Source organism: Telmatherina bonti, assembly GCF_933228915.1.
Source record: "Telmatherina bonti genome assembly, chromosome: 2".
Classification (NCBI taxonomy): Eukaryota; Metazoa; Chordata; class Actinopteri; order Atheriniformes; family Telmatherinidae; genus Telmatherina; species Telmatherina bonti.
Window position 1 is genome coordinate 17,892,372 of NC_136620.1, and position 14,118 is coordinate 17,906,489.

Below are 14,118 nucleotides of genomic sequence, written 5' to 3' on the forward strand. Positions count from 1 at the left end.
ATTCGGATCTTCTGATGGATTGGTGACAGGGATGTCAGGGATGTACCCCTGCTTCTGAGCTGATAACATCTGGGATAGGCTCAACACCACTGTAACCCTGAGCTGGATTAAATGGGTATAGAAAATGGTAAAATTTCTGTTAAATCCAGTTTTATTATGAGAAAGCAGAGCCTGTTGTGTGTCAGTATGGAGAGTGTCGCTCCACACACAGACCGGAAGATAAAAGCTGGGAATGGTGCTAAAATATCTGATTAATCTGTCTTGTTTAAGGTTCCAATCCTATCGATCCAACACTAAAGGGTGGAGATTGGGACACTGTAGTCCAGTGATTGTTCAAGGAATCATCACTTCCTGTGCAGCTCAAAACAGGATCACTTTTCAAACAAATAATGGCTAAAAAAGAAGGTTTATCGAATGCAACGAACATCACAACTTTGACCGTTCCCATGTCTAAAAGGTGCATCTGTCTACAGTGAAAAGTTGCTCCGTGATTTGGAGGTCACCACTGGAGTTTTATGCACATGAGACACTTACTGATGTGAATGTAATGTTGGGAAGTTAACTTTACCTCCCAACATTCCCCACACCTGATCAGGTGTTTCAAACACTAATCCAACCGTGATGCAAATGGTGTTAACTGTATGTGTATGTGAGAGAATCACATACCAGTCCATCCACATTGATACTGGTGATTATAGCCAACTGGAAGGTTCCCAGGATGAGCATTGCCAATGCTACAATGATGCCAATCTCTCCTGGTCTGTCCTCTGTGGAGTACAAACACACACACAAACACACACACGCACAAGGATAGGCAAATTAAAATAAGCATGCAATGTCATCAGTGGCGTCCAATCAAAGCTCCCCTGTCTGATGTTAGGTTTTGCAGCTCTGCTACTTGCTCAATTGAAAGCTAACAAGCCGTGAAATGATTGCTTTCAACATAAACTCAGCCTGTGACGCAACAATGTGGGCTTTTTTGTTTTGTATTGTTTTTTTTTCCTCTGAGCGGGTGCTTGCCTTTTCCCATTCATGTAATTACACATCTGGGATTTTATCCAGTGACATTCCAGTAGTTCTGATCGTGTTCTGCAAGCAGACTTTATCCTCATTTCTGACCTGCATTTGTACAAAGGTTTAACCAACGTACAACAATGTCAAGATGCTACAGAACACACACCCCAGTCATTGCCCAAACCAAGGATAAAGGCATGTTTATAAGTCACAGTAAAGGATTTTTGCTAATTTTGTTTTCTTCCAAACAGGATTTAAAATGGATTTAATGGGGGATTGTATTAACACTTGTAACCTTTCTCTTAGAGACTTTTACAGTTTTTCTACATTATTCTTTTAGTTCTGACAAATTTCCTGAGCCCAGCCAACAACAAACATCCTGCAGGATCACGCTGCCACCACCGTGCTTCACTGTTAGCAGGAGCTTTTATTACCAGGCTTGAGCCACACCGGGTGTTTCCCTGATAGCTAAAAGGTTTCATTCCTTCTTTTTCCAAACAGAATACCTTCTACATGTCAGGGGAGTAAGTGAAATATTTTAGTGAACTCCAAACCTTTGTCTCTTTAAAAAAGACACTTTTTCATACATTTAATTTTTCTGCTGTACAGTTTTGCAAGTCCTTGGTTACCTGTCTGATTAATGCCCTCATGGCCTGATCTGTGTAATCAACCATTTCCTGACAGCTTCACTGTAATGCCATTTTTATGATTATACCAAGTGCGATGTTCAAAGTTTGGCTTTTTTTTGTAAACCAACTCAAAACCATGCCCTTCCTGTTGAGCTAAGTCTTTATTCTGCTTCTATGTCAGTGATGTCCCATATTTAGTTTCTTTGCAGACTCTAAACCCTCATGTAAAGCATGGCTTGAAAATAAATGGTCTTAACTTGTAATGTGGCATCAGACCCATCTGTTTTTGTTTGTTATAAGCCAACGTAGCTTTACCCTTACTGGGGAAAAGTGTGCATAAATACAAATCAGATGAAGTTCCACAACTACTTTCAGTGATATATAACAGCAAACTGAGTGCTGACACCATGGTCTTCACCTGTCAGCAGTCGCTACTTCTAAAGAAACTCCCACAGCCGTCATTGCTTCGAATAAAAATAACATTATGGCAGAGATACAACTGCTCATGATGTTACATCTGAAAGAACTGTGAACTAGATTGTTAAAAACTTCCACTACACTCACCGCACAATATTTTACAGTAAGATTAAAATTATTATTGCATTTTAGTATATAAAAATAAACTTCTTTTGTCAAAACGTTTGGTCTGGACTGGATATAATCTGGCATTCCTGTGACTCACTGTTGGTTCCCACGGCGATGAAGGCAGCAACAGTAAAGAATACGGTAAACAGCACATCGCAGCGGAAGAGGAACCATCTCAGTGTGGATAAGTAGTGGAACCATGTGGCTGTGTGAGTGTTCAGGGCCTTGTGGAAAAGCGCCTCAAAGTAAGTCTGGTGCCCAAAAGCCCGAATGGTCCACAAACCCTTCAGCGAGAGGATGAGGTGAGAGAAGATGGGGCTACGAGCTGAAAGACACAAGAAATAAACATACAGTATAGTAGGAACATGAAATTTAACATTGGTTTATAAATACAATTTCAATTAGTCTATAGTTACCTTAAATAATAAAGTTGAAAAGTATCTATGAAAAAAACTCCCTCATTCAGTTTATAGTGCCTTTTAACAAAGAAACAGGAAACCAAACCATTATTTCTGTCTGCGAGCAGATACTTCAGGTACCCAAGATGTTTTTATTATCCATCAAACAATACATTTAGAGAAGTGATGGAGTTTGATGTGGAGCATCTTCACTTATCTTTGAATTCCAGATGTTGTAAATAGACACAGTTGGAAAAAATAACAATGTCTGAAGGATGACACATGGAGCAGAGACACTTCTTCTCCAAGTACTTTTGGTATTATAGCCATTTCTACAAACTCTGCTTCCAAGTTATAGACGGAATTAAGTGAATTCAGCTGACTGAAAAATTAAAGGCTGAAAGACAGTTTTACTTGCTTTGGTGTTGATTTGTATTGAAGGTCAAAACAAGTGTCTGGATGAAGTTTAGGAAATGCTGGTAAAGTGACTTTGTGCTTTCAGAAACACTGCAAGGAGTCAAGGCAAATATATGCTGATCCATGTCGGTCAATATGAAGGAAATCTCTCTGCAAATCTCAAAAACAATATTGTTTTATGTTGCATTGTCCTCTAATGACTTTGTTCTTCCGTATAATTGACAACTAACTGCACATTTATAGGCCAACATGTAAAAAGCCATGTTAAGAATAACAGCACAATCTTTTTATTACCTCTGCCAAGCAGCTTATGTTTTACCTGGCGTTTCTCTGTTTGTGGTCAAGATAATTAAAAAAGTTGGGGACGGATTTCAATTGAATTTTTAGGAGTTGTTGGAAATGTGAAGAAAAAAAATCTGTTTTAATTTTGGTGATGATCCGGATCACTGTTTGGTTCCAGGAACTTTGTAAAGGCCTTGGCGGAAGTTTGTGCTCTCCGAGTGCTTTTCTAGTATTGCCATGTAAACAAAAGAGATAACACTGCCTATTGTGATGCTGCAAGGCAAAAAGGCTTTTTAATCTGTCCACAGACAAACAGCACACCCAGATCAGCCAAAGCTAACTTTAAATATCCAAACAACTATTTCTATGTGGACGGACGACACAAACACAACAAAAATTCAAGGTCTTTCACAATGACTGTGTTTCATATAGACAGGATGTGGCACAAAAATCAAAGGTCAAATATATCATTAAAACAGTTTTTACTGGTATCTAATTACTTTACTAAAATAACTTTTGGGTTTCTTTAGGACGATGACAATGAATTACAATAAATTCATCACAGCAAATGAATGAATGAACAGCATTTGATCGCAATCTGTTTTCCAGACAACATGGAAAGTCAGTCAGTGCACGACTTATTGCTTGTAGATGTCTATATATGGTTTTTTCTGTGAAGTAACTGGATAATAAAGCTTAGCAATAAAACGCAACATACAGCTATGCTGTAAAGCTACGAATACTGACAGATATTGATGGATTGTCCTGAGAAAGAGAAAAAGAAAAAGCAAACACAGAAGTAGGAAATCACTGAAAGACTAGATGGTTTGTGACTGAAATGGGTCTCAGTGTACTTAAAGTTCATCTTGGCTTTTAAGGCTACAGATCAACTGGACAGTTAAAAGAGCCTGCTTCAAAGCCGTATACATTCCTTGACATGACTTTTTCATGTTCTCATCTAAAACATGTAAAAGCTGGGGCTGTAGAGTCTGTGAGGAGTGGGATTGGAAGCCACTGATTGTGTCTATGAATTGATGAATTGTTGCAATGCTGATCATTTTTGTCACAAAGTTAAAGATGCCTTCAGGAGAAGCAATCTGTTTAAGGTAGCTGAACAAGTCTCTTTTATTTGATCGGAATTGGTACATACAACATGGGGCTCAAACCCACATCCCAGAGATTAAGAGGCTCACGCTCTACCCAATGAGCTATCAGGGCCACAAGTAAGCCTCAAAGGAATTTAAAGAAAAAATACTGAGCCTTTTATCCCTATTTGCTGTGGACACACATCCATGACAGCTGCCATAATTGTGTCATAATCTTTACTATGACACCCCTTGAAGGACAAACAACTCTGTGTGTGAAATGAGAAACTCAGAGCTAGTGCAGTACCAGCTTTGTTTGGAAGCTGCTAAAACAGTGTGTTTCCCGATCTACTGTCATCAAGGACCTTCAAGATGGTGAGAGAAAGGAGGAAGATGGCTAAACTGTCATCCTTGTTGGAGAACAGCTCGCAACCCGCCACAACTCTCTGCGAGCACTGCAGAGCTCCTTCAGTGACAGACTCCTTCATCTCAAATATGTGAAGGAATGCTATTGCAGATCCTTCCATCCTGTAGCAGTTACCACTCCCACCTCACAGACCTCACTAAACTACACGGTGCGTGGATGGCAATTTACTGGACTGGACAAAGGTGTGGTGCACTAAGTAGCTTTTATTGGCTTTATATTCTGTTTTTATTAACAATTTACACACTTTTCCAGTGTCATGTAGCAGTTTAAAGGAGAGACCTGAATTTTAAGAAAGGGTTTTGTATGAGTACAGTAAGAACAGAGCTGTATACGCATTGTTTCCACAGTATTCTGTCTGACATGCTGTGTTAAAAAAAAAAAACACCAGAAAGAACGCCACCAGGATGGGGTAGGAGGAAATCCCAAGCTCAGCTCATCTCTGACCCAACGTGCTCTCAGCAGCTCCGGAAAGACCTCGCCGTCATCACCAAAGCACGCGTTCAGTGAAAGAAGCGGGGGTGGGCAGAGCAGGGAAATCCAACAAACAGACTGACATCTTTGTCCAGGGTCCAATGACCTGGTTTTCCATCCTCTGAGTGCATAAACCTGATCTGCTTCACCAGCTAAACAACATTATACTTTACACTTATGCTATATACATCATACTTATTATGAACGTTATTTTCCTTTTTATAGTCTATAATACTTTTGTACATGGAAGTTTGCAGCGATAACATTTAGCAAGCAGACTGATAACTGCACATGGCACACTTTTCCTTGGGGAATTCTTATTTTGTGGCTGTGCTTTGTGGATTATTGAGTAAATACGAGGACAGTGTTTACGGGCTGGAGGCAGAAATTTCAGACATATTTCCAAGCGTAGCCAAATAAAACCAAACCTACTATCTTCACTTCCTTCAACTATCTCCACCCCTCTGTGGCAGTCTGTCCATCCTCTCCCGCAACCCTTTCACGTCATGTTTTCATTTTTCAAACTGACATTTGCCCCGAGCCATCCTCCAGTTCTGTCTGCGGACTTTGCCCTCCAAGTCTCTCTTCCTTTATACAATTCATTCCATCGCGTTCTTACTTTTACCCAACCTGAACATTTGCCACTTTATCATTAGACTCCTTACTCTTGACCCATCAATTACTGTCAATCAAATTAAGAGAAAATGTGTTTTCTGGAACAAATCATCTAAATAGGAGGTATTTAAAGCACATACATTGGTAAGAATTCACCATGAAGAATAAAGTTGAATTGCAAATATGAGAGTTTATTCCCACAATATAACAAGCAAACTACACTGTGGTGCAGTTTTGGTGCTTTCAGTGCCTTAATGGTGCCTTGATTTGTGCCTGAGCGTCAGTGTAAAGTCTTTTTCTTCTTTTTATCTTTGTTCATTCAGTTTCTCGTAATCCAACAAAGGCACTTAAAATCTGAGATTATGCTGTCTACATGACGATCTGGATAATCTGATAACTCCTAAGAAATCAGGTGAGGATCAGTTTTAATGGTGTCCATGTAAACAGACACATTTCAAAGTGCTAAATAAATCCATGAAATTAACTGATCCCATTATTTGCAGCAGTCAGATCAAATGCTTCCCTTTCTTTTCTCTTACCTTCAGCCTCTAACTGCTTGAGCTGCTGTCCAGTTTGCAGGAAATACTTCCTGAGGACCACAAAGATAACAGCTAGAGGGATGGCAGCGATGAAGATGTATGGCCGGATAATGGACACAGTGAAGATGCAACCGATGACGAGTAATGACAGCTGGTATGGGAAAGGAAGCGGTGAAAGATCAGACAATGGGAATCATTTGGAGTGGTTAGATAGCCTGAATAGTATCAATTGTTTGACTTCTTTCTCCCTTTTTTAAACCTCACTGAGAATTACTGTAACAATTAATCCTTGTGTGCAGCATCAATTTGTTTTTGGGGTTTTTTTTTTGGCAGCTACAAGCTAAGCTTTGATGTTACCAGAAGTCTACAGGCACCTGTTTACGCCAGCCTTACAGTTACATTTCATACACATTAAGCCAGAGCATCATTATCTTTGCTTTGTCTTGCTATAACTCGTGTTTCAGTTCGAATGACTAAGTTGCATCATTTGAGACAGTTGTTTTAAACACGAAAATGTACATCAGAAAAGACAAAATCCAAGTTACTATGGCATTATGGAGCATCACTGCCTTGCTTAATTTACCTGTACTAGGTCAAAAAGCACAAGAGGCAGCATGTCATCTATGATGGCCATGTCCTTGGTGAATCTGTTCATTATCCTGCCTGAAAGAAAAACAACATGAGGAAAAAAGTGTTTTTAAATGCATTTTAGCAAAAGGCTAATTAGCTAATTAACATGATTCTCTATAGTTAATCAAATCTGAATAAATGGATACTTTACCACATTTTTATTTCTGATGTTGATTTTACTTAACCTGAGAGAGAAAATGTTAATGATATTAAGAAAAATCAAAGCACCTGTTTTCATATTGTTAAGCACTGACATGGGGGCTCGTAGCACAGCGCTGAGCATCTGTTCATGTAGTCTTTTGGACACTGTGAGCAACGTGTGCACTAAGGGGAGACCTCTGAAGACCCCTAAGGCCAGAATGCTATCTGAATGGGCCACAAAGATGTAGATGATGTAGTAGGCACTGGTTGGTGTGACGATGACCGCAAGGTGGACAGGGGGTGAAGAGGCATTGGGATGCTGCTCATCGATGTAGTTGGGTGAGTTGGGGTTGGCACCATCCCTCCAGATTTCACTGGTTGAACAAGATGAAAGGGGAAAATGAAACATTGTCTCAATTTCTGTCTGAGAATTTAAAATATGAAAATCTATATTGAGAGGAAGAGCAAAAGCAAGTGGAAGTTAGAAGTTAGGGTTTAGACCTAAGGACTAGACTCAGTCAGCACTAATTAAAAAGCATCTTGGAAAAGATGAAATTCACAGAGTGTATCTGATAACATTGAGAGAAATGTAATAATCCATTGCCACACATAACTAAATCATGGTCACTGATTACTAATGAGTGGGAATGAGCTAATGTTTTTGGAATGGCCATAGCACATTTAAAATGAACCATTTTGATTTAGTTTTATTTTACCATATTCTGGGAATAATTAAAAAGATGCAACCAAGTTTATTGGGTTTGACTAAGTTAGGTATGGGCAGCTCTGATCCTCTAGTGTCATTGTCCTAAGTATTTGATGTTTCCACAATTTAAAACAATTGACTGAAACTAATGGGTCATATATATATATATATGTATATATATATATATATATATATATATATATATATATATATATATATATATATATATATATATATATATATATATATATATATATATATATATATGAACAATGTATAAACAACAAAAAAGAGAAGATAGATCAGAGGGGGCCAAAGTTGGTCCTTGAGGACCTTGAGTTGTCCTGCAGGTTTTCAGTATATCCCTGTTCCATCATACCTAGCTTCCATTAAATGGATTCAACTGCCAATGAAGTTCTGCACAATGAGTGATTAGTTGGAGTCAGGTGTGGTGGAACAGGAATACATGTAAAACCTGCAGAATGGTGCCCCTCAAGGACCAGAGCTGGGCCTCCTTGAGTTAGATGGTTGGAGTGAAGTTCTGAAAGAATGTAAAACATAACACTCACTCTGTAATTAGGAAAATACCAACAACTGAACCAGCAACCTATCAACAGAAAAAGACATACATTGTTATTTTAACTCACACATATTTTAAAAAAGACCATATTAGTTTTACAATGGTTGGGTTTTACCTCAATGGCAAAGATGATCACAATGAAGATTAGGACATAAATTAAGCTCCTATTGGTGGAAACGTAGCGGAGGTATGTGCTCCATGAGGTAGTCTCAAAGATATTTTCACGTTCATCTGCAAAACATTGCTGTGAGAAACAGACATTTTTCTTAATAGTGCAGGCTCATGTAACATGAAAAGACATTTTTTTTTCCAAAGAACACATTTCACTGGTCAAACAACATCTCATACGGCTGTGATTTAAAGTTATTGCACCAACAACTAAATATAGGTAGAACTTCTTTCTACCTATATTTATTATACCTGGACATAGCCACTAGGTTTGAAATGTTTAGTCAATGCACAAGTAGGAGGCGAAGATACAAGGAAATTGGGAAAAAAAGCTTAGTTATAGTCTTGAAGTGTAAACTGATCAATCATATACCGATGGGACTACTTTATTTTACACTCACCAGCCACTTTATTAGATAAAAATATTTGAAATTTTTATTGTTGCTAATATTAACCAGCCAGTCACCCAGCAGCAACTGAATACATGTTTTCTTTGTAGAAGCTGCAAATTGTCTCTAGGGTTTACAAAGTGGTCTGAAAAAGAAAAGGTATTTAATGGGTAGCAATTGTTTGGACTAAAATGTCTTGTTGATGTCAGAGATCAGAGAGGAATGAAAAGAGTGGTTGGAGATGATAGAAAAGCAACAGGAAGTCAAATAATGGTTCCAACCAAAGTACATAGAAAAGCATCTCTAAACACACAACACATCCAGCCTTGAAGCAGATGGGCTACAGCAGCAAAAGACCACACCTGGTGACACTCCTGTCAGCTAAAAACAAGAAACTGGGGCTACAATTCACACGGAGTCACTAAAACATTTTGACATGTTCAGATGGCAGGATCTCAATTAGGTGGAAATATAATGAAAACATGAATCCATCCTGCCTTGGTTCAGGCTGCTGCTGGGGTTTACTTGGAACACCTTGGGCTCCTTAGTACCAAAGTGGCATGGTTTAAACACAGCCTACCTGAGTATTTTTGCTGACCATGTCCATCCCTTTATGACCACAATGTAGTATCTTTTAATGAATACTTCCAGCTGGATAATGCACCAATTTGCAAAGCTCAAACCATCTCTAAATGGTTTCTTGAACATGACAATGAGTTCGCTGTACTCCAATGTCCTCTGCAGTCAACAGAACTCAATCAAACAGAGCAGCTTAAAGGTGACAGTGGAATGGGAGATTCTTATTGTGGATGTCCAGTTGATAAATCTGCAGTAATTCTGTGATGTTATCATGTATATCATCAAAATCTTGGTAAATCTATGACACTAGCAAGAAAGACAGCCCTGAAGGTACAACCCAGAACAAGCTATGGATCTAATCAAGTGACTGGTAAGTGTATAGTTTGAGCATTGGAGCAAAGTGTTTCCATCTTCAGGACCTTAACATTTGGGTGATGAAAAAAGATTTTTTAGGGAGTCTCATTACTGAATTATATTTTCATGTTTTAATCCAAAAGCAAAAGAAGGTTGTTAAAAGTTAAGAAGTCCTACCTCCATGTCTTCTTCTTCCACTTCCTTACTAATGTCAAAAACACTGTCCTTAGACAGACGTCTAGCATAGATGTCCAGTTCAGACGCCAGGTTACACTGCGGTGTGATGGACAGCTTCTTTCTGAAGGACGACTGCATCTGCTCTCTGCGCTCTTGACCCTGAGCATTAGTGATGAAAGCCAAAACCGACTGACGCCTCTGCCCACTCAGATGCTGCAACTCATGGTGGTACTGGGGACTCCTTGGGAGCCCCTCTTCTACTTGATCATCTTCAGGTACTACAGAGAACCTTCTTTCTGATAGATCATTAACTCCATCTTCTAACGTTGTGGCCTGATATGCAGTTGTCTGCTGGGAGCCCCCAATGAATGAGAACTTGCGGGCAGCTGTCAAAGGGTTAAGGATGAGCGACTGCTTGCGTTTTTCAGGATAGCCATCGTTGACAGCGTGATTTTGAGGAAGTGCATGGCGGAATGACTGGCGAATTGGCTCGGAGCCTCGGAAACCAGCAGTTTCATCAACAGAGACTCTGTGTAGAGTTTCTGTAAGAACAGAGTTGCGCCTCTCTGCGTTGATGTTGTCGTAAGATCCGAGGCCAAGCAGAAGGGAGCTGAAATCTGGGCGTTTTGCCTGCAGCTCTGAAAACGTGCCATGGAAGTAGCAGTCCCCGTTGTGAAGCAGGAGAATTTTGTCTGCTCGTTTCAGATGCTCCAGCTTGCTGGTAACCACAACACGGGTCTTGGAGGCCATCAGTTTACAGATACATCTGTGGTAATATGGAAAATTTATAAAAGAAGTAGAAAAATTAGTGTTTGATTGATGTTTCTGTTGTAACTGTGCTTGTTGGAAAACAATCATATACTATTAAAAAGCTTGTTTATTTGCCTTCAAGTCAAATCTAATCTAATCTAATTTGAAATAAATTGAATTCAATTGAACTGAATTAAATCAAATCATGTCAATTTTTAGCACTTTTTGTACAAATGCATTAAAATGTGCTTTACAACATAAAAACATAACATGATGCCATGCCCACAGGAACATTCAGCAACAACAAAATCAGTTACCCATGTTACCGTTTGGTCTTTTTGTTCCTGAAGAGGAACATTCCTGTGACAGTTTAGTACCTGATCTGCACTGATTTTCTGCCTCCACTATTCCAACAGAAACAGCTGCCAAACTTTCCAGCTTCCGCCTCCAAACTGAGGATGGGAGGCGAAGACAAGATGATTACTGCTGGCTAAAGCTGCAGCTTGCTTCAGGGTTAACTCCCTTCACTTCATCCAGCAGTGGTAAAGCAGACACTGGAGTCTGCTTTAACTAGGAAAGCTGCTTTATTGTTAAAGGATGTAAACTTCAAACAGTAGTGAGTGACCAAACGTGTGACCAACGAGTCAGCAGATACATTTGGCCCTAAACTGGGCAACTTTTTGGCACTTAATTACTCAGTTATTGCACCAACAACTGTTATGTGGGTCACTTTTGGTCAGTTGGATCAGTTGTTGGTTTGCATGGGATTACAGCAGGTATTGTGTCCCCCAGAAGGAGGAAATGGCAGGCTGGTATGGATATGTATGATTCACCCATATGCTACTGAAAACCCTGTGTGTTAAATAAAGGAACCATTAAACTCCCAATATGTCTTTTTGCTTCAATCATCCAATCCAATAAATGACACCAAACAAGAATCAGCAGCAGTAACAGTTGTTTAGCAGAGAAGGTTCAGCATGGTTTTTATGGGGGCAACCCATTCAACTCTGCTGCTCATTCTAAAAAGACATTTTCCAACAAACGTAGCACCGTTTAAAAAGGAAGTAGACAAGCTTTCAAGCAACGTAAGCTCTGTAACAAAGAAGCATTGTTTTAACTAAGAAATATTCTGCCAAATACACATTTCCTGACATTTTGTGTTAAGTTTATATTTACTCTCATAGGTATGGTCAGGTACAGTGTCTAAATTTGGCAGCTCCTCCAGCCTGAAAGAATGCCTCAGTCAATGTTTCTTCAAAAAGAAAATTCCCTTTTGCTAAGCTTAAAAAAAAAACTAATTTCCTGAGAGGTTTACAGTGTGATGAAGCTGCCTCAGCTCACCACAGTCGACATGACTGTGTCTGAAACAACAAGAGATAGCCTTGACCTTGAACTCGCACTTCAGCTCTTCCTCCCCCACACCGACACATGAAAGACTCTCTGTTGGGATACATACTTTTCAAAGATCTCTTTCTCTGTTGCAATGTCCAGATGGGTGAACGGAGCATCGAGCAGGTAAAGGTCTGCATCTTTATACACAGCTCTGGGGATAGATCACACACATGAAAACAGGCTAGGGAAAGGAAAATGAAAAACAGAAATAAGAATAATAGACTGGGTGGGATGAAACAAATATTACTTCTAAGAAAATATTAGGAACAGTCAGTGAAAAATGAAACGAAATGAAAAATACTTTATTTATCCCAGAGGGAAATTTCAATGTTGTAGCAAGGTTTGTTTTGTTTTGTTTGTTTGTTTTAAGCAGGACATGCTGAATATTTACACGGTGTGAAGAGGAAATCAGTTTTCTGTGGGAATACTATAAATCCTTTTAAGTAAACATTTACAGTGATGGCAAGTAACCAATCACTTGCCACAAATCAATGTCAGCACACTAAACCTATAAATAATGCATGGGAATATGAGAGCGTCTGAGATTTAAGGAAGCAATGAAACACAAAAGCTACGAATGAGTTTTTTGTTTTTTTTTCCAAGTTTAGGAAAGTGTCATTATAAACTGGGAAGATTTAAATCTTGAAAACAGGGATAATTTATGGCTCAGAAACTGATTTGTTCTTTTACAATATAAGGTACGAAAAGGCTGAACTTATCAGTGGTGGTGGACTCCGTTGACAGATCTAAGGGGGTGAATGAGGTGTGCTGACAGATGCTCAGGCTACCTGGCTAAGCAGATGCGAGCCCTTTGACCACCACTCAGGGTTACCCCTCCATCGACGACGGGTGTCTTGTCTTTCTCAGGCAGCAAGGCAAAGTCCTTCAGGAGAAAAAAAAAAAAAAAAGTTTATTGGGCTAAATCCACTTCCACAGGTGGCATCAAATAAAAGAGAAGGGACAATTTAATAAAGGAAAAAAACTGTGCTGACTGAGAGCAATGGCTGGAAATGATGTGCTTTTCATGTCAAATATCAAGATTTTTTTGTTTTTAGATGCTGAGTATTAAGGAGATTGGCAAACTTTTTTTTATTGCCACTATAAGCATCCAATAACTGAACTAAACTAAACAAGTTTAATTTAGCATGATAATTGTGTGGTTGGAGGGTTCTGAGCCCACCCAGAGTGAAAGAGGCTTGCAAAACGCCATCAGTGTATGGCAGTAACAAAGCACAGGGAGAATCTGATTGGTTAAAGATTTGCTTGAACAGAAAAGAGACATTGACAGAATACTACAGAGCAAGAACATGAAGGGCAAGAAATAATTCAGAAGCTTTAAAATGGCTGTAATGAACAACCATTATTATACAGCAGAAACACCAGTTATATATACACATCTATAGACATTTAACACTAAAGCTGAATGAGCACAGCACCAAAGCAGAACCTCAACCCTAAGTAACAGGTATCTTATACCAGTCTACAGGAAGTCTAAGGCTACATCAACATGGAGACAAAACTGATTTAATTTTAATAGGTTTTTCTCAAAACATGGAATTGTTTGAAGAAGTTCGCGCTGAGAGCGCTGTTGAACAAATGACCAGCCTGTAAGCATTGTTGCAATGCTACCACAGAAATACAAGTCAAACAGAGATGACATGGAGCATGTTAGATGCAAATAAACATATGAAGAGGAAGATGATGGAGAGTCGAGCTAAAAAGGAGACCTTTGTGTGGATTTGAGATTTTCCTTTTTCAGACGTAGCTGTGAAACCACATCACGCTCAGTA

At 39.2% G+C, this 14,118-nt stretch overlaps 1 protein-coding gene across 1 annotated transcript in view; it reads right to left on the minus strand.

The window, feature by feature from the left end:
• cftr (CF transmembrane conductance regulator) overlaps nucleotides 1-14,118 on the minus strand; it is a gene marked incomplete at both ends in the record, with an annotated part of 54,890 nt that overhangs the window by 6,971 nt on the left and 33,801 nt on the right. Inside the window, 10 exons of the mRNA XM_079247932.1 lie at nucleotides 667-767; nucleotides 2,326-2,553; nucleotides 6,463-6,613; nucleotides 7,046-7,125; nucleotides 7,321-7,607; nucleotides 8,509-8,546; nucleotides 8,635-8,763; nucleotides 10,187-10,952; nucleotides 12,393-12,479; nucleotides 13,117-13,211. Coding sequence (XP_079104058.1) covers nucleotides 667-767; nucleotides 2,326-2,553; nucleotides 6,463-6,613; nucleotides 7,046-7,125; nucleotides 7,321-7,607; nucleotides 8,509-8,546; nucleotides 8,635-8,763; nucleotides 10,187-10,952; nucleotides 12,393-12,479; nucleotides 13,117-13,211 — 1,962 coding nt within the window. The remainder of the gene's footprint in view (nucleotides 1-666; nucleotides 768-2,325; nucleotides 2,554-6,462; nucleotides 6,614-7,045; nucleotides 7,126-7,320; nucleotides 7,608-8,508; nucleotides 8,547-8,634; nucleotides 8,764-10,186; nucleotides 10,953-12,392; nucleotides 12,480-13,116; nucleotides 13,212-14,118) is intronic.